Raw genomic sequence first — 24473 nt, forward strand, 5'->3', positions numbered from 1 at the left:
GTTATCCACTCTGGTAGCAAAAACAGGAAGGCAGATTATCTGAACAGCAATAGATTGGGAAAAGGGGAAGTGCAACGAGACCTGGGTGTCCTTGTGCACCAGTCGCTGAAGATAAGCATGCAGGTGCAGCAGGCGGTTAAGAAGGCAAATGGTATGCTGGCCTTCATAGCGAGAGGATTCGACTACAGGAGCTAGGATGTCTTGCTGCAGTTGTACAGGGCCTTGGTGAGACCACATCTTGAGTATTGTGTGCAGTTTTGGTCGCCTTATCCGAGGAAGGATGTTCTTGCCATGGAGGGAGTGCAGCAAAGATTCACCAGACTGATACCTGGATGGCAGGAATGAAGTCTGGAGAGAGATTGGGTCGATTAGGCTTATATTCGCTAGAGTTTAGAAGAATGAGAGGGGATCTCATTGAAACTTATAAAATTCTAACAGGACTAGACAGACTAGATGCAGGAAGGCTGTTACCGATGGCGGGGGAGTCCAGAACCAGGGGTCATAGTCTAAGGATAAGGGGTAAGCCATTTAGGACTGAGATGAGGAGGAATTTCTTCACCCAGAGAGTGGTGAACCTGTGAAATTCTCTACCACAGAAGGCAGCAGAGGCCAATTCATTAAATATATTCAAGAAGGAATTAGGTATATTTCTTAAGGCTAAGGGGATCAAGGGATATGGGGCGAAAGCAGGGACAGGGTACTGAATTTGGATGATCAGCCATGATCGCATTGAATGGCGGAGCAGGCTCGAGGGGCCGAATGGCCTACTCCTGCTCCTATCTTCTATGTTTCTATGCCCTCCACATATCTATGGTTTAAGATAGGGACATGAACCCTGGTGTTGTGTTTGATTGTCCATGGTTGCTCTTTCATTGACATTAAGTACTGCAATTATGTCACAGCTTGGGAGATTCAAGGATTAGGTCATCCACCTTTTGATGGCATTTCCTCCAGCAAAGGTCCCACGACCGTCCTCCAGGTGCTCATCCGCCCAAAGTTGTTGGCACTTTTTGAAGGTGACCAGGTTACTTACCCACCACCAGTCATCGACAAGTCACAGGTAGTACCATCTACTGTCATTATAGTAGCAGGTTTTAACACCTGACCTGACACAAATACCTCACCCAAGTGACCATTTTTCTAAGTGAAACAGTTTAATTGATCATGCGGGAAATTACAGCTGAACTGAATCCTGTTCTCACCCCACACACACACACTCTTTACAGCAGGGAGCACTGGAGAATGATCAAATTCCAACTCGTGAAAGCAGCAGCGAACCACTGCATATTTTCCTCACCTAGGAATGCTGAGGCCACTGTAACATCATGATTACCATTCCATGAAGATCTGTAAGTTAGTACAAACTGAGGATCAAACTTGGGACCTTCTTAACCTTGATAGTTAAGTACGGTTCTTAATTTTTATGGTTAATAACACACCACGTGATTCATTTGAATACTGAGGCATCAGGTCAATATTTTCTCTTCTAATGAAACATTTATTGACCCAAACCTTCTAATTATTGAGGCACACAATGGTGCTCCCAACAGACTAGGTCACGAAGGGGAAAACAGCAAGAGGTCAGACATTTTTCCAGAGATCTCTCCCCCACACCCCCCCCCCAGGAAAAAAAAGCTATTTGTTGAGTGCGCCACCCCACCAGTTCACCCCCTAACTGCGCAAATACAGAGCAGCATGAGCACAGAGATGTTATTTGTCGTCTTCTTGGCTGAGGAATTGTGTGTGGCACAGGAAGAAAATAAAATGTACTGAAGAGGGAAACTAAAATATTTAGACCTGCCACTATTCTGCATGCATAAATCTGCTATAATTCTATTTCTACTTGCACATGCGAACTTAACATAATTCAATTCAGCAACCATCAATACCACACTTTGGTACAAATAGCCTTTAAACACAAGTTCACTATCTACAATTCCTCAACCTACAGTTAAAATTTGTTAACGTGGTTAAAGTTTAGATTATACTGCACCAGTACAGGCTTTTAGAATGAAAGAAATAGAAAATCATCTCACTCTTCGATAGTCCAAGTACCTTAAAGCCAGAAACAAAGGTTAATTTGAACACTGACATTTATTTTATTCAATCAACTATATGCAACAACTGGACATTGGAAATATTTAAGAAATGCTTCCAAAAATCCACACCGCATCTCCCCACCCCTGAAATCAAATTCTACTGAAGACCATGACCAGAAAGAAGAATGTGAGTAATGCTCATGGAAACTTTACCCCATAACAACTTGAACGTGGAGAGGCACATTCTAATGTAAATCATTTATAAAGTTCACTTGTCACGAGATCATAAAGAACAGATAAAAATTCCAATCAGTGGAACAGAAATTCAAATCAAGCAATAATTATACATAAAACTAAGAATTTTAGTTGATGACATCACTCAACCGTAGTGATTCTGGTAAGATTTGGCCAGTTTTATCAGGATGTCAGCAGTGTGACATGATGGGATAGATGTGAGACGCTGAACATGGAACCAATGCAATCATTGGTGGCATTCACATTTATAACCTTGTTGCAATGTAGTCTCCCATCATAGCAAATAATATGAGGAGGAGAGGGGAAAGAGATGAGGAAACAAAGGCAGTAAAAGACTAGAAGACCCAAATGAAAGACAAAGAGCTGCACAGTGGGAGAGGCTGAGTAGAGACAAAAAGATGCCAGAGATAGAGCTAAGAGAGAACACCAAAAATAAATCTGAAACATCTCTGTCCCTTGTCCTTTTGAAGTGTGCACTGCTCTTAATGCTGCTAATAAGGGTTTCCTTTTACAGCTACCTACATGTCCAATTAGCTTTTGTAAGCATGTACAATCATGCTGTCATCCTGCAATATTCCAGTACAAGAAATAACCAGACTATACATAAGGATTATGTATGTTCAATTTGGTTGGTGTGTGCTCTTAGCGCCCCAATAGCTCAGTGGGTGAATGTATAACTAGTGTGGTCTGAGTCATACAAACCAACGTGGAGCCAGGTTAGATTTCTGCTCAGAGGTGAGTTAGAAGATCTTGGTGATAGCATTACAATTAGTCTCAGCATCCTGGGCTAGGGAGGGAAAATGAAGTAAGCCAAGTCTTCTCCTGTTCATTATCCAGTGAGCTCTGCTGGAAAATGTACATGTACGGTCTACGTTGCTCTCATGATGGAATAGCCTGCTAACAATGTCAAGGCTCACTGTCAAGAGCAAGGTACCAATGTCCATTAAAATATAATCTAGCATGAGCTGGTGTTTTCAGGAGAAAAAGGGGACAAATAGCAGGTTTACAAAAAAAAGTGTTTGGCTCTGATCTACCATCTGTAGAAGAACATGTATTTGGAAGGGGAATGTGGGCAAGGCATAGGGACACACAGCATGCACCTGAAAGCTGAAATGTACTGGTAAAATAAGATAACAAGATGGTCAGAGAGAGAAGGCAGAGGAAGAGTGGTGGTTTTAAACCTCTCTCTATTCTGAAAGTTAGTTTTACCATTCATCTTTCCATTGTCCTTCCATAGCTGAACCCAACACATCTGTGCCTGTGGTACCTTCTTTTGCCAATTGCCGCTATATTTTCGATGAACACCAACTCAATTGAAATGAGGAATGCAGTTCTGTTTAATGCAAAGAGTACTTGAGTAGCTAGAAACCACCATGCAGCACTTGTTAGATGGACAGATGTTACATTTTCCATAATAGGTTTTCCTTAGATTACATAATTAAGGGGATATTGAAATGCTTGAGGCAGTATTTTTAGGCTTCCAATGACATGCAAATCATTTATCAAAACATTTGTTATGTTAGCTAAAAAGGTATGGTTTTCCAAGGCTTTTCATGTGCTTACCTGTAAAACACTGTACTGCACATCAGATGGAAAGGTGGAAGAGATAAAGAAAGGGAGAAGTGACTCAAAACATACAACCCACTGGAATAATTTTCTGTTTACTGTGCTCACGTGCCCAAATCTTGATGGAAAATTTTAGGAAATAAAGTTTTTCAACAAATATGCATTTTATCCTGAATTTGAGTTTTCACAAGTCATCGTTCAACATTAGACAAATGCAGTTATTTTCAAACTATCCAAATATAAATCAAAGTTAACATTTTGAACACATCCTTTTCTTAGGGAATACAGAATCTCTGGTTAACCATCATGTGCAACGTAGAATCACTGACAAAACAGATATTTTTCACTGTAGTTTACATGTTTCCTCTCTGCACTGCGTGTTAGTTTAAAATCAAGTCCTATCCAGAAAGATACCACCCACAAACTAGCTTCTACAACAAGCTAGGAGAATAGTTTATCTTTTTAGCTTTGCATAAAGTGCATAAAGACACAGTTGACTACTAAAAGCCCTACATGTGGGAAAACAGTTACCAAGCATACTTAAGTCCTAGAAATAATTAAATTGCATCACCGAGCTACTGATCAACAACATAATCTAATGAGCATAGATTAACATAGCATTTGTCAAACATTACATGTGGCTGACTCAGCATGCTTCTGAGCTGGCTGTCCACTTTTCAAGTATTGTGTCTCCGTCTCACTGACTGACTTCTCAAAGGCAAAGTCTTTGAAGGGTTTTATGAGTATATAAGAATAAGACACGGATGTACCTGTTTGTTATGGTTTCAACTAGCAGCAACAGATGCAGAGGCAAAGTGCAGCTCCATAGATAGGAGTGCCTGGGTAATTCTGAGAAACAATGTAGGCAGTAGGGATCAGATAGCTACTCCCCCTCAGATGTTTGCACATTTTTTAAAGGAAGTTCTGCAAAATAAAGCCAAAAAACACAACTGAGAGGTCTGTCTGTTTAATCCTTTTAAGCTGCTGTGTTATTTGGACTGCCTTCAACATTTTATTTTAGTGAGGGGACATACGTAGGTAAACAAAGTTCTTTTGGGTGATTTTGCTTCACAAACTTGTTTTATTGTAACTTCTCTCACACAATTACCTCCTTGGACTGAAACAACAGATTTAATTGGCTGCAGGGCAAACATGTCCTCTGATGTTCTGGACAACGGAACATTGGCAGGAAACAGACACGAATACTATATCCCACAAAATAGGTGAACAATCTTATTAGATTAAATATGAAATACTGTTATGGAATTTTAAGAATTGGTCAACTGTGGGCCATCATGTGAAGAATGCTCTCAGCTTTGGCTTTTGACACACATTTTAATACAAGTCATTGATGATTTTTATTTTAGCCTCTTCCATTTCTATAGTGCTCATTTACAGACACATTATAGACAGCTTTACAGGGCAGTGGAAAAAAATGAACAGTGGGCGTTGAACGGGAAAAAAAGGCGACAATGGCAAGATTGTTTGGGGAAGAGACAAAAGAAATAAAAATAAAAAAGGAGATAAGATACAAACAATAGGCTTTTGAAAGTGAATAAGGAAGTATTTGTAGCTTGGCTCAGAGTTATCTTTTTCCCACTGCTAAAGATTGTGGTTGGAGACCGGAAGTGCTTAGCTTCTTATTTGCTTTGTTCTCTTCCACTAAAGAGCTTTCTGGTCACCTCTGTTGTGGCTTATCCAGCAGAGCCCTACCCTCTAAAACCACAGTCAACCCCAAACCAATGGCAAAACCTGACTGATTTTTAAGGTTGCACTTAAAAATACTCAGTTATTTTTACAGTCTGTATCTGAGCCCTGCTGAACTCTACTCCAAGCATCCATAATCTTCCTTCCTTGCTCATGTTGCAAGGATTGTTGTTGCACGAAACAGGTCATGGAGCTGAGCTCCCCTAAACTCGAACCAATTTCTCATCTCCCTCCTACACATTACCCTACCTGCCCCCAAAATGCTTTATTTTCATTGCGCACTCCTGGAAAAGTTATCCTTACACGTGTCCTTTTAAATTCCAACATGTCACTCCTCTGGCTTGCCACCCAGAGCCGTCAGCACCATAAGTCTTGCTTCCCCGTCTCCCACTGCCACCTAATACAACAGCCATCCCCATGACCCCAAACTCAAACGCACATAGCACACTGCCTCAAGCAGTACCATTTTTTGCTTTCGACAGCCAAATCTGATTACAACTCCAACGTCACCCGAGTGTAGGAACAATTCCAAACACCGCTTCACCAACTGATCCCTCCAAGTGCCTTTGAGGCCACTGCAGACACTAATCTACCTTAAAAAAGAGCCCCCCCTCCCATTTCTCTCGACATTAATCTCATCTGTGAAGCCCACAACCTAGTCCATAATCCCCATCTCTTATAGCTCCCAATAACCTAACTTCCCTTTGTCAGCCCAGTGCTCATCTCTAACCAATAGCACGACCCTATTTTTCATTTGCCCTTTCATCTCCAACCTTCCTTTCCAAAATCTTGGAACACACTGTTGCCTTACAACTATGCCCCTACCTCTTCTGCTTGAAGATCTTCCAATTCTTGCACACACACAGCAGAGACTGTATTGGATCAGATTTACAAACATCATGCATGACTGACTGTCGTTCATCATCTCATCTTAATCGTAAACACAGTTCACACTCAAACTTCCTTAAACATCACTTTTCTACAGGTCACCTCTGTGGGACTGCTCTCTTACAAAATGAACAAACTTATTGTTCTATCAGAATAAAAAAATGCATTGAATATTATTGGATTAGTCATTGGTCAATTGTAAGCCCTTGTTTGGCTTTCCAATCTTGGGTTTCAACAAATATTTTAGCATAAATTCTTTGCAATAGCCTCTGCCATCAACTTACACTTCTGCAGCACTACTCAGACTTCTGAAAGAGCTTCAGAGGAAAAAAAAACAGTTGAAGCCAAGCAGGAGATTAATACAGGTAGAAAGAAAACACTGGGAGAGAGACTAAAAGGTACAGTCAAATAGAAGGTTTCTTAGGAGGCTTCTCAAAGCAAGAAAGGAGCTATTTTCAGCATTGTAGCTATCAATTCGGGATGCCGGTTGCAACAAAGACATTATACTCCTTCAATGGTTTCTCCTCCCATAACAGCATGTTATCTCTGGTATACCACAGGGCTCTATCCTTAGTGCCATCTCCATCATTTACATGCTATCTCTCAGTGATATCAACTGGAAGTCAGGAGCCAGCTTTCACAAATATGCTGGTGACACAAAGCTTTAATTCTGGTCATTAATCGATCCCATGACTCTCCAATTGCATGTCTGACATTAAGATCCAGATGAGCCTAAATTTCCTTCAGTTTAATGTTGACAAAACCAGAGTAATCCTCAGAAGCTGGTGTTGACTCCATCACCACCCCAGCTACTGTCTCAGGCTACGGGAGGAGCAGAACCAGGCATACCAATCAACCCCCAAGCTTAGCTTTCTTCCTCATATCTGTTTCATTACCATGGCCACTTTCTACCACTTCCAACTGCTGTTGAATCCACACCTTTATTACTGCAAGGCTTAATTTCTCTAATGTGCCCCACCACCATTTCTACAAATTATAGCTTGTTCAAAATGCAGCCCATGCCCTCACTGGCTTCCATCACACCTAATCTTGCCAAGCTTCATTGCCTCCCTGATCTCCGGAAATGGACTTGGGCTCAAGTTTAAAATCCTTTCTTGGCCATGCCTCACCATACCTCAGCGATCTGATCCAGCCATACTTCTCTGCATACACTCTCTTTCCCCCAAAAAATATTCTGTTTACATCTTGTTCACTAGTCCTTCTGCTGTATAATCAGTGGTTGCTCTTCCAATCATTATGTCCCGTCTCTGAAACACTCCTCAAATCCCTTTCCTTGGATACTGCCAAGCCCCAATTTCACGAGCTACTTAAAAACCCCTCTTCAGAGTGGACGTTACCCTCCTCCATCATAACTGTTTCTATTTTCCCTGTCTCCTCCTACTTGATGACCACCACCCTGATAGGTGATTTATGACACATTTAGATACGAGAAGAATGCAAACTGTAGTTGAATACTTGAAATTTTACTTCTATCTTCATGTCCAACCTGCTATTTCAATACCTGATGCCTCTGATGTGTAAGTATGATCTCGGCCAGTCATGTTCAAGATTGTAACCAATTTAGAGTCACTGTATGTTACACCATCAATACTTTTAAATTAGTTAAAAAGAATCCAGTTAAAATAGTAACATCTATTTCAGCCATTTTTTGCATCTTGAAGTCCCTGGAAATGAAAATTGGGCACGGTGCAAAAGAGGCTGCCTAGTCACTATGAGCCTGTTTCGTGTCACTGCAAAGATCAATATCACCTCCTATATGTTTAATATAGTACAGTATGAACAAGTTAAATCAACGAATTGTTCAAGTAACCAGACTACTGAAGCAAACTGGATTTAAATACAGAGGCCATTTCAGCTCTCATATTGTTGGGGCACAGTAACTGCTCCAAGCCAGTTCCTTCATGAGGTAATCTGCACAATATTTTTCAAAATTTTTCTTCTTTACTGTCCTAAAGTTACTAACTCTTGTTAGAGTTTAGTTCCACAGGTGCCACTGTCCTCCAGTACTTCAAGTAGCCTCTCTCAATTTGTGGGCTAGATGGTGTGTCTTGACAGGTTATTTGACTGGGGGGGGGAGGTGGTGTATCATAGCCAAGCCAGATTCTGTCACTGTCCACATACATGCATTTTTCAGTAGGGTCACTAGATAACAATGAGGAGAAAATGTGGCTAATTATACTGCCTTGACCATTGCTCCACCTAAGATCAGAAGATATTTACAGATAAGGAAGTTCATTTGATCTATCTAGATTTATCCATCCAGAGGGAACCAGTTACCCCATTGTATCATCCAATTGGTTTCGTAAATGATTTCAGGGCTTTTGTCTCCTCTACTCTATTTGAAAATTTACTGCAAGTATTGATTGCTCTGTATGAAGAAAAAATTTCAGATATACCCTTCTCTACTTTGAACCTGTGTCTCCTAATTCTACTCCCGCAGTTTAATTTGAAGTAATATTCCGGGTTAACTTTTTCTATACTCTTAAACTTGTATAGCTCGAACATCACTTCTCAATAGCCTCCTTTCCAGACTGTAAAGCCCACATCTCTCCAGTCTACCCTCATAACACAGATCCCTGACACCAGGGATTGGCCTTATGGTTCTTCTCTGCACTACCTCCAGTGCTTGAATGGTTCTTGGCGACCAGAACTGTACGCAGTATTCAAGGTGCAATCCTATTAGAGCGCTATAAAGTTGGATCATGACTTCCTCTAACATATTTGACTATTTTGGCCAAGCGGATTGTTCTTCTGCATTGATTGGACATGTTTAGCGCCGAGTCTTCTAACACTCATAGGTCTCTTTCAGCTTCATCAGTAGCCATTTCAACATAATTTATACAAATATGTGAAATAGACAGGCAGGAAAAGACCAGCTGGTCCCTGCCCCACACACGATAGCTGGAGCATCATGACTACACTTCCCACCCGACCCAAATTTTTCTGCCCCTTTAGTAAGGAAGGATATTACCTCTGATGATGTGGACTCTGTATGGGCAGAGCTGAGAAATACCAAGGGGCAGAAAACATTAGTGGGAGTTGTATACAGACCCCCCAAACAGTAATGCTGAGGTTGGGGATGGCATTAAACGGGAAATTAGAGATGCGTGCAATAAGGGCACAGCAGTTATCATGGGTGACTTTAATCTACATATAGATTGGGCTAACCAAATTAGTAACAATACTGTGGAGGAGGAATTCCTAGAGTGTATATGGGATGGTTTCCTGGACCAATATGTCAAGGAAACAACTAGACATCAGGCCATCTTAGACTGGATATTATGTAATCAGAAAGGATTCATTAGCAAACTTGTTGTATGAGGACCCTTGGGGAGGAGCAATCATAATATCATAGAATTCTTCATTAAGATGGAGAGTGAAATAGTTGACTCAGAGACTAGGGTCCTGAATTTAAATAAAGGAAACTACGATGGAATGAGGCGCAAGTTGGCTAGGATGGATTGGGGAACGTTATTAAAGAGTTGGCGGTGGATAGGCAATGGCAAACATTTAAAGATCGCATGGATGAACTACAAAATTTGTTCATCCCTGTTTGGCATAAAAATAAAACAAAAAAGGTGACTCAACCGTGGCTAACAAGGGAAATTAGGGATAGCATAAGATCCAAGGAGAGGACATATAATTTGGCCAGAAAAAGCAGCAAACCTGAGGATTGGGAGCAGTTTAGGATTCAGCAAAGGAGGACAAAGGGATTAATTAAGATGGGGAAAATAGAGTATGAGAGTAAGCTTGCAGGGAACATAAAAACTGACTGTAAAAGCTTTTATAGATATGTGAAGAGAAAAAGATTGGTGAAGTAAAGCGTAGGTCCCTTGCAGTCAGAATCAGGGGAATTTATAATGGGGAACAAAGAAATGGCAGACCAACGAAATACATATTGTGGTTCTGTCTTCACAAAGGAGGACACAAATAACCTCCCAGAGATGTCGGGTAACATAGGGTCTAATGAGAGGGAGGAATTGAATGAAATCAGTATTTGTAGGGAAATGGCGTTAGGGAAATTGACAGGATTGAAGGCCGATAAATCCCCAGGGCCTGCTAATCTACATCCTAGGGTACTTAAGGAAGTGGCCTTAGAAATAGTAGATGCATTGCTGGTCATCTTCCAAAATTCTAGAGACTCTGGAACAGTTCCCATGGATTGGAGGATAGCTAAAGTAACCCCACTATTTAAAAAAGGTGGTAGAGAGAAAACGGGGAATTATAGACCAGTAAGCCTGACATCGGTAGTGGGGAAAATGCTAGAGTCCATTATAAAAGATGTAATAGCAGAGCACTTGGAAAACAGTGACAGGATCGGACAAAGTCAACACGGATTTACAAAAGATAAATCGTGCTTGACTAATCTACTGGAATTTTTTGAGGATGTAACTAGTAAAATAGATAAGGGAGAACCAGTGGATGTGATGTATTTGGACTTTCAGAAAGCTTTCAATAAGGTCCCACATAAGAGATTAGCGTGTAAAGTTAAGGCACATGGGATTGGGGGCAAGGTATTGACTTGGATAGAGAACTGGTTGGCAGACAGAAAGCAAAGAGTTGGAATAAACGGGTCTTTTTCCGAGTGGCAGGCAGTGACTAGTGGGGTACCGCAGGGATCGGTCCTTGGACCCCAGCTATTCACAATACATATTAATGATCTAGACAAGGGAACTAGATATAATATCTCCAAGTTTGCAGACGACACAAAGCTGGGTGGGCGTGTGTGCTGTGAGGAGGATGCCGAGAAACTCCAGGATGATTTGGACAGGTTGGGTGATTGAGCAGAAGCATGGCAGATGCAATATAACGTGGATAAATGTGAGGTTATCTACTTTGGTGTCAAAAACAAGAAGGCAGAGTATTATCTGAATGGCAATAGATTGGGAGAAGGGGAAGTGCAACGAGACCTGGGTGTCCTTGTGCACCAGTCGCTGAAGATAAACATGCAGGTGCAGCAGGCGGTTAAGAAGGCAAATGGTTTGTTGGCCTTCGTAGCGAAAGGGTTTGAGTACAGGAACAAGGATGTCTTGCTGCAGTTGTACAGGGCCTTGGTGAGACCATATCTTGAGTACTGTGCGCAGTTTTGGTTGCCTTATCTGAGGAAGGATATTCTTGCCATGGAGGGAGTTCAGCGAAGATTCACCAGGCTGATACCTGGGATGTTAGGAATGACGTATGAGGAGAGATTGGGACGATTGGGCTTGTACTCGCTGAAGTTTAGAAGAATGAGAGGGGATCTCATTGAAACTTATAAAATTCTGGCAGGACTGGACAGACTAGATGCAGGGAGGATGTTCCCGATGGTCGGGGAGTCCAGAACCAGAGGTCACAGTCTAAGGATAAGGGGTAGTCCTTTTAGGACAGAAATGAGGAGGAATTTCTTCACCCAGAGAGTGGTGAACCTGTGGAATTCTCTACCACAGAAGGCAGTAGAGGCCAATACATTAAATATATTCAAGGACGAGTTGGATATATTTCTTAAGGCTAAAGGGATCAAGGGGTATGGGGAGAAAGTAGGGACCGGGTACTGAACTTGGATGATCAGCCATGATTGCATTGAATGGCGGAGCAGGTTCGAGGGGCCGAATGGTCTACTCCTGCTCCTATCTTCTATGTTTCTATGCAAGTCTTTTTGGAAGTTGAGGTACACCATGCCATATGGCTTACAACAAACCATTTGAGTTTTCACTTCCTCAAAGAATTCAAAGGCGGTATTACAGGCAAGGTCTTAGGAGTCCATGCTGATTGCAGTTAACCAGGTTATTGTTGTACAGATGATCCTCAAGTTTACTCCTGATCATTGATTCCATTATTTTATATGGAATAGAAGACTAATGGGTCTATAGTTAACTTTGTCTGTTTTGTCACCCTTTTTGAATATGGGCATCATATTAGCCTGTTTGCAATCTTCTGTACTTCCACAGTATCCAATGACTCCTTCGTAATGATAATAATCAGTGCCCTACAGATCTTTTCCCTAGTCTCTTTCAGCAATCTGGGTTAAATACCATCTATCCCAAGGGATTTATTTGTTTTGAGCCCAATTGGCCTGCCTCAGACTTCACATTTAGAACAAAGTACTGATTTTATTTGGGATCTTTTTGTTTGGAGAGTGTGTGTTGCTCATGACTACCCTGGGGAATATTTGGAGGAAATACTCATTTCGAATATTTACTATTTTGTGATCATTCTAAGTTTCAAGCCTATTCACATGTTACATGTTTTCAGTTCATCTCTGACTGCCCTCTTGCTGTTGTGGTACTGAATTTTTTTTTTTTTTTTTTACTGTTATGCTTAGCTTCAATAGCTATGCTTTTTACACATCTCTCTTTGCCTTCTGATCACCATTTTAATGTTTCTGCAATTTCTTGTATTCATCCTAATAAGCATTTTTTCGCTGCAGGATTTGTACTTAAATTTGTTTATTTAAGTCTGCTGTTCTCGCATATCTTTCCTATCTTTTCACAGCGCAAGGGCTACACCACCACCTTTTTGTCTACTCTAGCTGATCTAAACACTCTACCCTGAACGTTATACTAATTTCCATCCTCTGGATTAAGCTATGTTTCTAATTTTCCCATATCATAGTTTCCCAACTGCCACAACAGCCTCCAGTCCCAGCATCTTATTTCTAATGCTTCTAGCATTCATTTATATCCATCTTATTATAGATTTGCATCCTCTCATGATCCCCCTCGTCTGCCTATTCCTGGGTACTGGTTGGCGTGTCTCTCGCTGGGTTTGTGTGTCCATACTTACCTGTTGACTGTGTTCTACCCCATGATCTGTCTCGTTTCCTCCCCGCCCCCCACCCCACCTATCTTGTTTAAATGATTTTCTATTGCTGTCACAATATCCCTCAAGTTTTTTTTGTCCCTACTTGGGTTAAGTGTAGCCCATCTCTTCAAAGTCAAAAACAATCTTCTGAGCAAATGTGACAGTAAAACTGTATCTTACAGCTCTTGTGGGACATTGCAATAGTAAACTATTAAAATAATCTAGGGAAGAGATAGCAGAGGCATTACTACACATATTTAATAATTCGTTAAAAAAGGTGTAGTGCCAGAGGACTGGCGGATAGTTAACGTAATACCTATATTTATGAAGGGAGATAGAACATGTCCAGGGAACTATTGGCCAGTCAGCTTAACATCGATGGTAGGAAAAATAATGGAATCCCTACTAAAGGAGAAAATAAAAGAACATATAGAAGCCAAAAATATAATAATGAATAGTCAGCATGGATTTCAAAAGGGAAAATCTTGCTTGACCAACCTCATTGAATTTTTTGAAGAGGTAACAGAGAGCAGACAATGGTAATGCAGTAGATGTAATTTATCTAGATTTTCAAAAGGCCGTCGATAAGGTACCACATAATAGACTAATGAATAAGGTCAGAGAATGCGGAGTCAGGGGACAAGTAGCAGAATGGATAGCTAGCTGGCTTCAAGACAGAAAGCAGAGAGTGGGGTTAAGAGTAGCTATTCAGAGCGGCAGAAGGTGGGTAGTGGTGTTCCACAGGGATCAGTCCTGGGACCACTGTTGTTCACAATTTATATTAACGATTTAGACTTTGGAATCAAAAACAATTTCTAAATTTGCGGATGACACCAAATGGGGGTGGTGGGGGGCGGGGGATAGTCAATACGAAGGAGGAATGCAACAAATTACAGGAAGACATTAATAAACTTGCAGAATGGCCATATGATTGGCAAATGAATTTCAACACAGATAAATGTGAGGTATTACATTTTGGTTGGAAGAATAGGGAGGTCACTTATTACTTGGAGGGTGAGAGTCTAGGTGGGGTAGAGGAGCAAAGGGATCTCGGAGCACAAATACACAAATCACAAAGTTGCGACGCAGGTTAACAAGGCCATAAAAAAAGCAACCAGGCGCTAGGGACTATTTCTAGTGGGATAGAATGAAAAGTAGTGAAGTTATGCTAAACTTGTATCGAACCTTGGTTAGACCACACAGAGTACTGCGTACAGTTCTGGTTGCCATATTATAGAAAGGATATAGAGGCACTGGAGAGGGTGCAGAGAAGATTTACACGGATGATACCAGAAATGTGATCTCATAACTATCAGGAAAGGATGAACAGGCTGGGTCTTTTCGCTTGAAAAAAGAGGGGTGACCTAATAGAGGTCTTTAAAATTATGAAAGGTTTTAATGGAGTAGACACAGAGAGAGTATTTCCACCTGTGGGGAAGAGCATAACTAGAGGCCATCAATATAAGATGGTCACCAACAAATCAAATAGGGAGTTCAGAAGAAACTTCTTTACCCAGAGAGTGGTGAGAATGTGGAACTCACTATCACAGGGAGCAGTTGAGGGAAATAGTATAGATGCATTTAAGAGGAGACTAGATAAGCATCTGAGGGAGAAGGGAATAGAAGGTTACGCTGATGGAGTTAGATGAGGAAAGACAGGAGGAGGCTCGAGTGGAGCATAAACGCCGGCATGGACTGGTTGGGCCAAATGGCCTGCTTCTGCGCCGTATATCCTATGTAAACTGACAGCACACTATGCTACTGTGTAAAGTAGTCAAATCCTATAAGCCTAAAAGTTGAATTTGTTTACACTTATAGGACAGTCTCAACTCCAAAATGAAATATGTTGGATATAAATTAAAGCGAGATTTATTGCTTTACTTTTATTGAGAAATCAAGGCAAATGGTTGAGGCCCATAAAGGAGTAAGAGATAAATCGGGAAATGGTGATTATGTGATAGCAATCATGGGTTTTAAAACCATAAAGACTGCAGGAGGAAGGATAGGCTAATGGAACGTAAGGAGTTCTACAGTTGAGATCCTGGAAGGATTGAGTTTAGAGTAGGAGACTTTCATGAGTGTTCACTTCAACATAATAAGGAAGTGGAGGAGCAGGACAGTGTTAAACAATGTATTTGCAGGTTAGAAGGAAGAGATAAAACTTCAGAGAAACACAGACAACAGTAATGCAGGAAACTTTGGTTTATCCGGAGGTTAACTGTCTGGAATGCTCGATCCACCGGCAAAAATTAGGAGCCGTTTCGTTAGTTTTTTTTCCCCACCAGTCAGGCTCTGCAAGGTCTCGCTGAAGCTGTTGCTAAGCTACAGAGACGCTTGCAAGGTACGGCCGACTGTTTAGAAGCTGAGGGTTTGTTGCCAGATAGGGAGCTCAAAAGCTCCATATGTTTCAACATTAGCGCTGGTTTGTCCGGCAGTTTTGATGGGACGGCAACAGCTCGGTCCCGTCGGTGCCGGATAGCACAAAGTTTCCTGTATCAATAAAACAGGCACGAAAAGTTGCAACAGAAAGATAGAAATTAAAGCCGAGACGTTAGATGGGTCAACTCAGTTAAACTTTTACTTCTAACATTTATTTCACCCTTAAGAGTATAAAATAAATGTAAGACGACTCCTTCTCTCTCCAAGATATGGGAACAATGTTCAAGATTTGGATGGGTTTGGACTTGGAACAGAGTTAAGATTTGTTATGGGGAAAGTGTTCAGCATGAAAGGGGAAACAGATTTTGGAGACAGCTTTAGCAATGGTGGCAATGTGGGAGTTCCATTTAAGATCAGAAGAGATAGCAAAATCAAGAATTTCGAAGGATTAAGAAGGATTAGTGGTGATGCTATGAAAGCCAAGAGGAAATAACAGTTTGTTAGACTTGAGAAACACAAAGAAACTGAAAATTGAAAGAAACAAGATTCTCATTAACCCAAAAAACCTGAAGAGATAAAGATGTGATTTAGCCATTGTACTGCAGACATGCAATCTGAAGGAATTTATTGCATGTGGAGTGGTATTATCAGTAAAAGAGTGAATAGGGTTAGATGAGTGCACTGATATGAATTACCAGTGGGAGACAAGACAGAGCTATTTCAAGATTTTGGCACTTGTTTTTGGAAGTAACAATTATGCCCAGGATTCTCGAGACAATTAAGCACAATCATGTGATAGGCTTCATTATTATGTCAAATCCTAAATTAGAAGATGGTTACTTGAATGTACTACACTAAACAAAACCCTTTGTCAGATTTCAAATAACTTGGGTTGCATTTACAGTCAATTTCACTCAAGTGAATACTTTTCATAAATATGCCAAAACCATTTTCGATGTATGCTCAGTTTTCATTCCTCAACAGAATCCAATATTTAATTTGCTCAGTTAAGTGAGAATTTTGCCCTATAACACATTTGGTCATGCTTCTATCCTAAATTTGACATGTCATTTTCCAGTACCGCAATATACCAAGCGACAGCAAGGTAAATTAGGAAATCATTTACACTTCTACATGTTGAAGAATCCAATAAATTGTACAATAGGAAATTATTGTTTCACTGCAAATATGTCATAAGCTATAAAAATGTGTAAACAGGTCAGTAGGACATTACTTTAAACAGTTACTGTTAAAACAGACATATCTAAATACCTGTACTCTTACACCTAAACAATGGCCTATCAATAGTTCTGCAACACATTAGCACCTGAATTGATCCTTACTCCCTCACAACTTTACTTGCGTGCTTACAGCAGGACAGGCTTGCGTCATTAACTTGTTATAGAATTGCATTATACTATAAATATAATTGATTATAAGGCATTACTATATATTCAGTTAAGCTCTTTATGGCCACTAACAAATTCTCACTTACCTGATTCTTCGTTAACAGAGCCAGTGGTTGTTGGGTGGCAACACCAACATTATAATTTTGATCGGTTACATCATTTCCATTTGTGCTATCGTCTTCTCTACTATCATCAGATTGTTCAAAATCATCACTGTCTTGGTCCATTTCCTCCTCACCATCCTCTTGTTCCTCTTCTTTGTTCTCTTCCTTGGCTTCTGCCGTGACTCGGTTGTTGTTTTCTTCTTCGTCTGCTGCAGCAACTTGGGCCTCATCACTGGTGGTGCTGCTGCTTGCCTCCGCTCCACTGCCATCAGCAATCCCTACACAATGCCCATCTTGCTCCTCCACTACTCTGTTCATTTGCTCCTCCTCCCCATGACTCAATGAGGCATTACCTCGGAGGGATCCTCCAGTTCGACGCCTCTTGCTGCCCCCAGACAGCAATTCCTGGTTCATTTCCAACAGCCAGCTTGCTACTTCCTGAACCTTTGTTAGATTGGTAGATGGTGTACACGTTGTTGCAGCCTGAGTACAGAGGAGATAAGATTAAATTTTCAAAAATATTTTACATTCCAGTACCACATTTGTAAAAGTTTTCAACCAAGATATTGAATGGTTTTAGGTTGATTTAATTTAAAATTAAGACAACTTCTTTGTATACTACAAAAACAGTTCTGTGTATGCAAATTTTGTTCGGATTATTTGCCAAAATGTTTGGTCAATATCATTTATGGTCCAAGATTTTAATCATACAGTACACTAATAAGCTAGACGCAGGGATAAAGGCAAGGACAATTCAAATGACAAAACACTATCATTTTTTTATAACATACAAAACAAATAAAACAGTGAGCTATGCAAAGGCTTGGGTCCAGAAAATATCCTGCTAGATTGAATCTGCTGAGCACATAAAGCTAGGCTGACCCTCCAGTGCAGTGCTGAGGGAGTGCTGCACTGTCGGCGGTGCTGTTTTTCGGATGAGACGTTAAACCGAGGTCCTGTCTGCTATGCAGGTGGACGTAAAAGATCCCATGGCACTATTTCGAAGAAGAGTAGGGAGGTATCCCCAGTGTCCTGGCCAATATTTATCCCTCAACCAACATAACAAAAACAGATTATCTGGTCATTATCACATTGCTATTTGTGGGACCTTGCTGTGCGCAAATTGGCTGCTGCGTTTCCCACATTACAACAGTGACTCCACTTCAAAAAATGTACTTCATTGGCTGTAAAGATGCTTTGAGACGTCTGGTAGTCGTGAAAGGAGCTATATAAATGCAAGTCTTTCTTTATTTTAGATAATAGGGATGGCCGATAATTGGAGTCTAGATAGTGGAGGTCCCGTTGTATTTGCCAAATAAATTCAGTTTTGGCGAAACAATTGTTTACAGAAATAACTTAATAGCAAAGTCTACCTCAAAGGACTTGGCTTAAATGACATTTCACAACAACAAAAATTAAAATATTTGGAACAAATTAAGTTCTGTGTACAAACATTTCAATTATACCTTTTCATGTAAATGACCAAAAAGCAGATGCCTGAATAGAATAGAACAGAATTCATGGCTAACCTGCCCAAAAAGGTTTTATTTTACAGTTGCCATTTTCTTTCTTTTCTCTCTACAATGTTGTTCCCCCTTCTCCAACTTGTTCCACAGGTGGAGGTTGCCCTCCAGTACCTCACCAAGCGGCCAGTTTTCATGGCTTGAACCACAACAGCAAGTACTGGTGGGCTATCCAAATTTGGAAGACATCACAAGTTACACCTGATCCTGTCCTCCCCAGACACCCACAAGTACTTCTAGCACAGGGTCTCAGCTTAGCAATAAGGAGTGGCAGCCAGGCCAATTTTTCCTTCTCTAACCTCATGGCACTGTGGCCAATTGTAGCACCCCTATAAACTATCCCCCGCTGAGGTCAGCTAACTCAAATCTTGGATCTTCCTGGTTTGCATAGCTTAAGATACAATGATTTTACTCCTGAGCAATCAGTGGAGCTAGCTAGAACTGTCAGTTTTGAAAATGATTTTCAAAATGGTGAATCAGAATACAAATTTTTTTGGTTTCTATGCTTCAATGGAAAGATGTGATCAGATTTCAGTTTATGTAAATATTAAAATATTAACCCGTATATTGGAAACAAAAATGCATTTATCATCTGATATGGTATCAACTCAGTTCAATTCCTACTTTCTATATGAAACTAAAAACCTCTTGTGCAAATTGTAAACATTCATTCCAATAATTCTACATACCCGACAGAAAGCCTCTGTACAACTTGAGAACGGAAGTGTCAATATCTGCTACACAGTATCTCTTTCAACTACATTAATAATTAAGACATCTGAATGTTGAGTACAGCACCTGGGAACAGCAAGGGTAAGGATTCAAAGCTTACCGTATTTACATCAATCAAATATCACTTAATACTGACTATGCTGTGGCGTTACACAAAGCAGTATTGCACATTTGGCTTATAGCGGTGGACCACTATGTACATACAGTACAGCTTTCCTGCAATCCCCAAGTAAATTAACCATTCACTAGGTAGATACAAATTATAGTCATCAGGATACTAAATTTACATACCACAGGAGAAGCTCTATTCTATGAAAGCATTTTAGTACAAATTCAGAAACTATTTAACCAATTGTCTTTCAAAATAAGACAAGTGTACATTAAAAGAATGCTAGCTTTATGGCTTTAGAATTTGTGCTGCCCACATGAGAAAACGTGGGCTTAACCAACTCCCTCTGTCTGTGGTTTACAGAATACAGATTTGTGGTGAACTCATGTTTTATTAACAAACTAGCTTACAAAAGTCACTAGTTAGTTGGATGGAGGCAGCCTGAAAACACAACAGTGATCCACCTGGGGATGGGTTCAATGAAATAGTGGTACAAGCCCAGGGCAAGAGAAATGTGCAATTTAACTTGTCAGCGAGAAAAATGAAGCTATCCATCATGGCAACCTTATTATACTGAAAGAAAACTATGCCGTTAGATTCTGAAATTAAATCTTTTCCTATTTCTATCCTTCTTGTCAAGAGTGTGTTCAGTTTCTTATTTACAATCATCTTAGCTGCCACAAAACCCAGCATTTTGTGCAAGTCGCATTGTGTGTCCTTTACGTATGCTAATTAGATACTTTCCCTCACATTCACAAGATTGAAAGAATGAATAATTTTAAATATTTTAATGAACTGTATCAATATTTCTAGCCTTGAATGCCACACAAAGAGTCATAAATAAATCTCAATAATGCTCAATGAATCATTTGCTTCCATTACAACTGCTAAAGTGTGGTATTTTCAGAAAATTTCTACAAATCTCAGCAATTTTCCTTGAAGAATGTATCAAAAAAGTAAATGCTTGAAGGGAAACACCAAAAAAATTAAGATCTTGATGGACAGTATACACAATGTGGCAGAACTACTAAATGTCAGATATTCCACTTCCAACAAAAAAAGTTTTTCAAGACTGTCTTTGCATTTCCAATTTAGCCTTAGCCCAGAAACACCATCAAAATACACGCAAGAGCTTCTTTTTACCTCGATCAACACTTGAAATTAGTTATGTGCAACAAACAAAACAGGATAAACTTTGTACATGTTTTTACAATTTCATTTTCAGATGATCCATTATGACTCAACATTGTTGTTACGCAGAGTATAAAAACAAAGGAGTATTACAGCTTGTTGTACGAGTTATACTAGTTTCTCTACCCCGCTTTGCATAAGGTTCAACTTTATTTTCTGACTATCGATACTGCAGTTAAGTGTTTCTGGCAGTTCAACCTGTACAAATTTCTATCAATATACGAAGCTCCACATCTATGCACATTGCTAAAATGGCACAAAGCATTAGAAACATTCACTGGATGAAAAGACAGACTGCTGCTTCATATAGAGCATTTTGTGCATCTCAAGATGCTCTGAGCATTTAAAAAAAGATTTGCCAATGGCATGGTACTATAAACCTTTCCTTTCAAATATCTACAAATCAGAAGCTAATGTTCCTCATGACAGACCCTGGCTTTAGTGTACCATGTCCAATACAAATGAGACAAAAAGGGGTCAGTTATTAGCCACGGTATTTATTAAATATAATGTATATTAAAAAAACACACAAAGAAAAAGGAGCAGCACCTCTTATGAACCACTCAAAACCACAGCCAGCTCCAGGCTCAATAAATAACTTGTGACTGAATATACTTTCTAACCAATACAGTATCAGCATTCTGCAGGGAGAGAATTTTAACTCCAATCAATAACAGACTAAACAGCCCCGCTACCCTTCCCTGTAGGTACAAATACTTGTGCAATCCTCTTTCACTCAGTGTAGAAAAGGATCATTAGACTTCCTTTTCCTAACCTTTGCAAGCTCCTCACTGGGAAGACGATTGGCCACATCTAAACCCTTAGAAGCATCTAGATCAGCAAAGAAGCAACCTGTCTCTGCATTTTAACAGGCATTGCATCTCGCTCAGTGTGCTTCTGACGAACAGTATCTACCCAGCATGCATTTCACCACATGAAGCACACCGACAGGTTATCTTATCACAACTAAAACCTCATTTGTGTGCTGTATGAAATATTTATCAATGCAGCAGTTCTTACTGAACCAGCTAATGCAACCAGAAAGGAAATATCAGTACTTCTAGTGCAGGATGTTAAATATTCGTTTTGTATGTACAGAAGGGCTGAAAATGCTGTTTTTAAAAAAAAAATAGCTGTGTGAAGTATGCACGTAATGTAAATACAGTCATAAGTAAAAGTGTGGATTGTAGCAGAAACCTTGTCTGTTATATTTCCCAATACAAGCCACACACACAATTCCTTAGGGAGTCATAAGCAGCAGTAGAAAATTGGACAGTTCAGCCAGCCACTCTGTTCAAACATTGAGTCCTTCATAAAAAGCAATCTTGCTCTTAGGCCACTTAGAAGAGGACTTCAATTCCTGTAGAGGTAATCTTCATGTTAAAACATCAAGATTAACTCTTCCTTTTAAGACTATGGGAACACTTTAAAAAAAAAAAAAAAAAAAAAAAAGTATTTAATTGGCTGTAAAGCGCTTTGGGACATCCTGAGGTTGTGAAAGGCGCTACAGAAAGGCAATTCTTTTTACATTGTGAATTTCATATTTTTGACAGTCTAGCATAAAGACAGATTAATTGCAGTTACCTTGAGTATTACGATATAAGTATAGAAGATAAAGAGTATTAAGGACACCCAATTCCTCTACACCTCCATCCCTCACCAGGATGGCCTGAGGGCGCTCCACTTCTTCCTTGAACAGAGGCCCAACCGGTCCCCTTCCACCAACACCACCCTCTGCATGGCTGAACTTGTTCTCACATTGAACAACTTCTCCTTCGACTCCACTCACTTCCTCCAAATAAAAGGTATTGCTATGGGAACCCGCATGGGTCCTAGCAATGCCTGCCTTTTCATGAGATATGTGGAACATTCTTTGTTCCAGTCCTACTCTGGTCCCCTCCCTCACTTCTTTTTCCGTTACATTGATGACTATATCGGTGCCGTTTCCTGCTCTCACCCTGAACTGGAAAATTTCATTCATTTCGCTTCCAATTTCCATCCTTCCCTCACCTTCACATGGTCCATCTCCAACCCTTCCTTTCCTCAACTTCTGTCTCCATTGTTGGGGATAGGCTATCAACCAACATCTATTATAAGCCCACTGACTCCCACAGTTACCTTGACTACACTTCCTCCCACTCCGCTTCCTGTAAAGACTCTTTTGTTCTGTCCTGACGATGCCACCTTCCATAGTGTTTCCAATATGTCTTCACTTTTCCTCAACCAAGGATTCCCCTCTACCATGGTTGACAGGACCCTCAACCGTGTCCGTTCCATTTCCCGCACTTCTGCTCTCACCCCTTTTTATCTCCCTCCCAGAACCATGATAGAGTTCCCCTTGTCCTCACCTTTCACCCCTCCATATTCAACGGATCATCCTCCGCCATCTCCAGCGTGATCCCACCACCAATCACATCTTTCCCTCCCCTTTCAGCATTCCGAAGGGACCAGTCCCTCCGCGACATGCTGGCCCACTCCTCAATCACCCCCAACACCCCCTCCCCTTCCCATGCCACCTTCCTGTGCAAGAGCAGGAGATGCAACACCTGCCCTTTTACCTCCTCCCTTCCCACCATCCAGGCCCCCAAACACTCCTTCAAGGTGAAACAGCGATTTACTTGTACTTCTTGCAATTTAGTTTACTGTATTCGCTGCTCACGATGCGGCCTCCTCTACATTGGAGAGACCAAACGCAGATTGGGTGACTGCTTTGCGAAACACCTCTGTTCAGTCCATAAGCGTGACCCTGTCACTAATTCTCTGCTCCACTCTCTCTGACCTTGGCCTCCTATGCTGTTCCAACAAAGCTCAACGTAAGCTTGAGGAACTGCAGCTCATCTTTCGATTAGGCACATTACAGCCTTTTGGACTCAACATTGGAGTTCAACAATTTCAGATCATAACCTCTGCCCCCATTTTTCCCCCAAACAGCAGCTGTTGTTGATTCTGCTATTCCCATCTCTTCTAGACCCATCTTTTGTTTCTTTACTTGTCCCATTACCATCTCCTTTTGCCTAGTACAACCATACCTTTTGTCATTTAATCTCTCCTGTCTGCAATCCTATTCACAGGCCTTCCTTTTTGTTCTTTCCTCCCCTCCCGCCTTTCTCCGCCTCTGCACCTGCTTAAAACCTGTTATATCTCTAACTTTTTCCAGTTCTGATGAAAGGTCATCGACCTGAAACGTTAACTCTGTTTCTCTCTCCACAGATGCTACCTGACCTGCTGAGTATTTCCAGCATTGTGTTTTTATTTCAGATTTCCAGCATCTGCAGTATTTTGCTTTTGTATTAAGATACTTGACTGGATTTTGAACAATATGATGCTCAGCACACAACTTAGGTTGGCTTCATAAAGCACACATTACTCAGTATATACAACTATTTCCTGAATGTCTTTTTATGGGGTTCAGGAGACTGGGGGAGGAGAAATGCACTTTTATTGTAGATTCTTTTTCAGACTCGGGTGAACGACAAATGGCTTACAGTGAGAGAGTCTAAGGCTAAAGACTTAACATGAGGCAGGACATGTGGTAACTCTGCATCAACAGTTGGTATGAGCTATAGCTCGTCTTGTGCGTTTTTATATCACCCTTTTGCAAAAAAGGAATGTAATGCTGTAGAAGTGACAAAACACCCTCCATAACAAATTAATACTTTTTCAGATCACTTAAAAGTAAAAATCAGACCATGCGAACGGTTGAGACATATGATTAAAGCCAATGATAAGCAGCTGGAACAGAATAAATCCCAATATATTGCGAACATTTT

The 24473-nt window shown here is 40.6% G+C and overlaps 1 protein-coding gene across 8 annotated transcripts in view; it reads right to left on the reverse strand.

Moving 5' to 3' along the window:
- Positions 1 to 24473, reverse strand: part of fbxw7 (F-box and WD repeat domain containing 7) — a 632150-nt gene that overhangs the window by 348310 nt on the left and 259367 nt on the right. For all 8 annotated transcript variants that reach the window (XM_086011787.1, XM_086011771.1, XM_086011760.1 and 5 more), the window contains one exon: positions 17131 to 17631. In XM_086011787.1, the coding sequence (XP_085867913.1) occupies positions 17131 to 17562 (432 nt within the window). In that variant the 5' untranslated portion in view covers positions 17563 to 17631. The remainder of the gene's footprint in view (positions 1 to 17130; positions 17632 to 24473) is intronic.

The sequence above is a fragment of the Somniosus microcephalus genome, chromosome 2 (assembly GCF_052327205.1).
Source record: "Somniosus microcephalus isolate GS21.2 chromosome 2, FLI_Smic_1.0, whole genome shotgun sequence".
Lineage (NCBI taxonomy): Eukaryota > Metazoa > Chordata > Chondrichthyes > Squaliformes > Somniosidae > Somniosus > Somniosus microcephalus.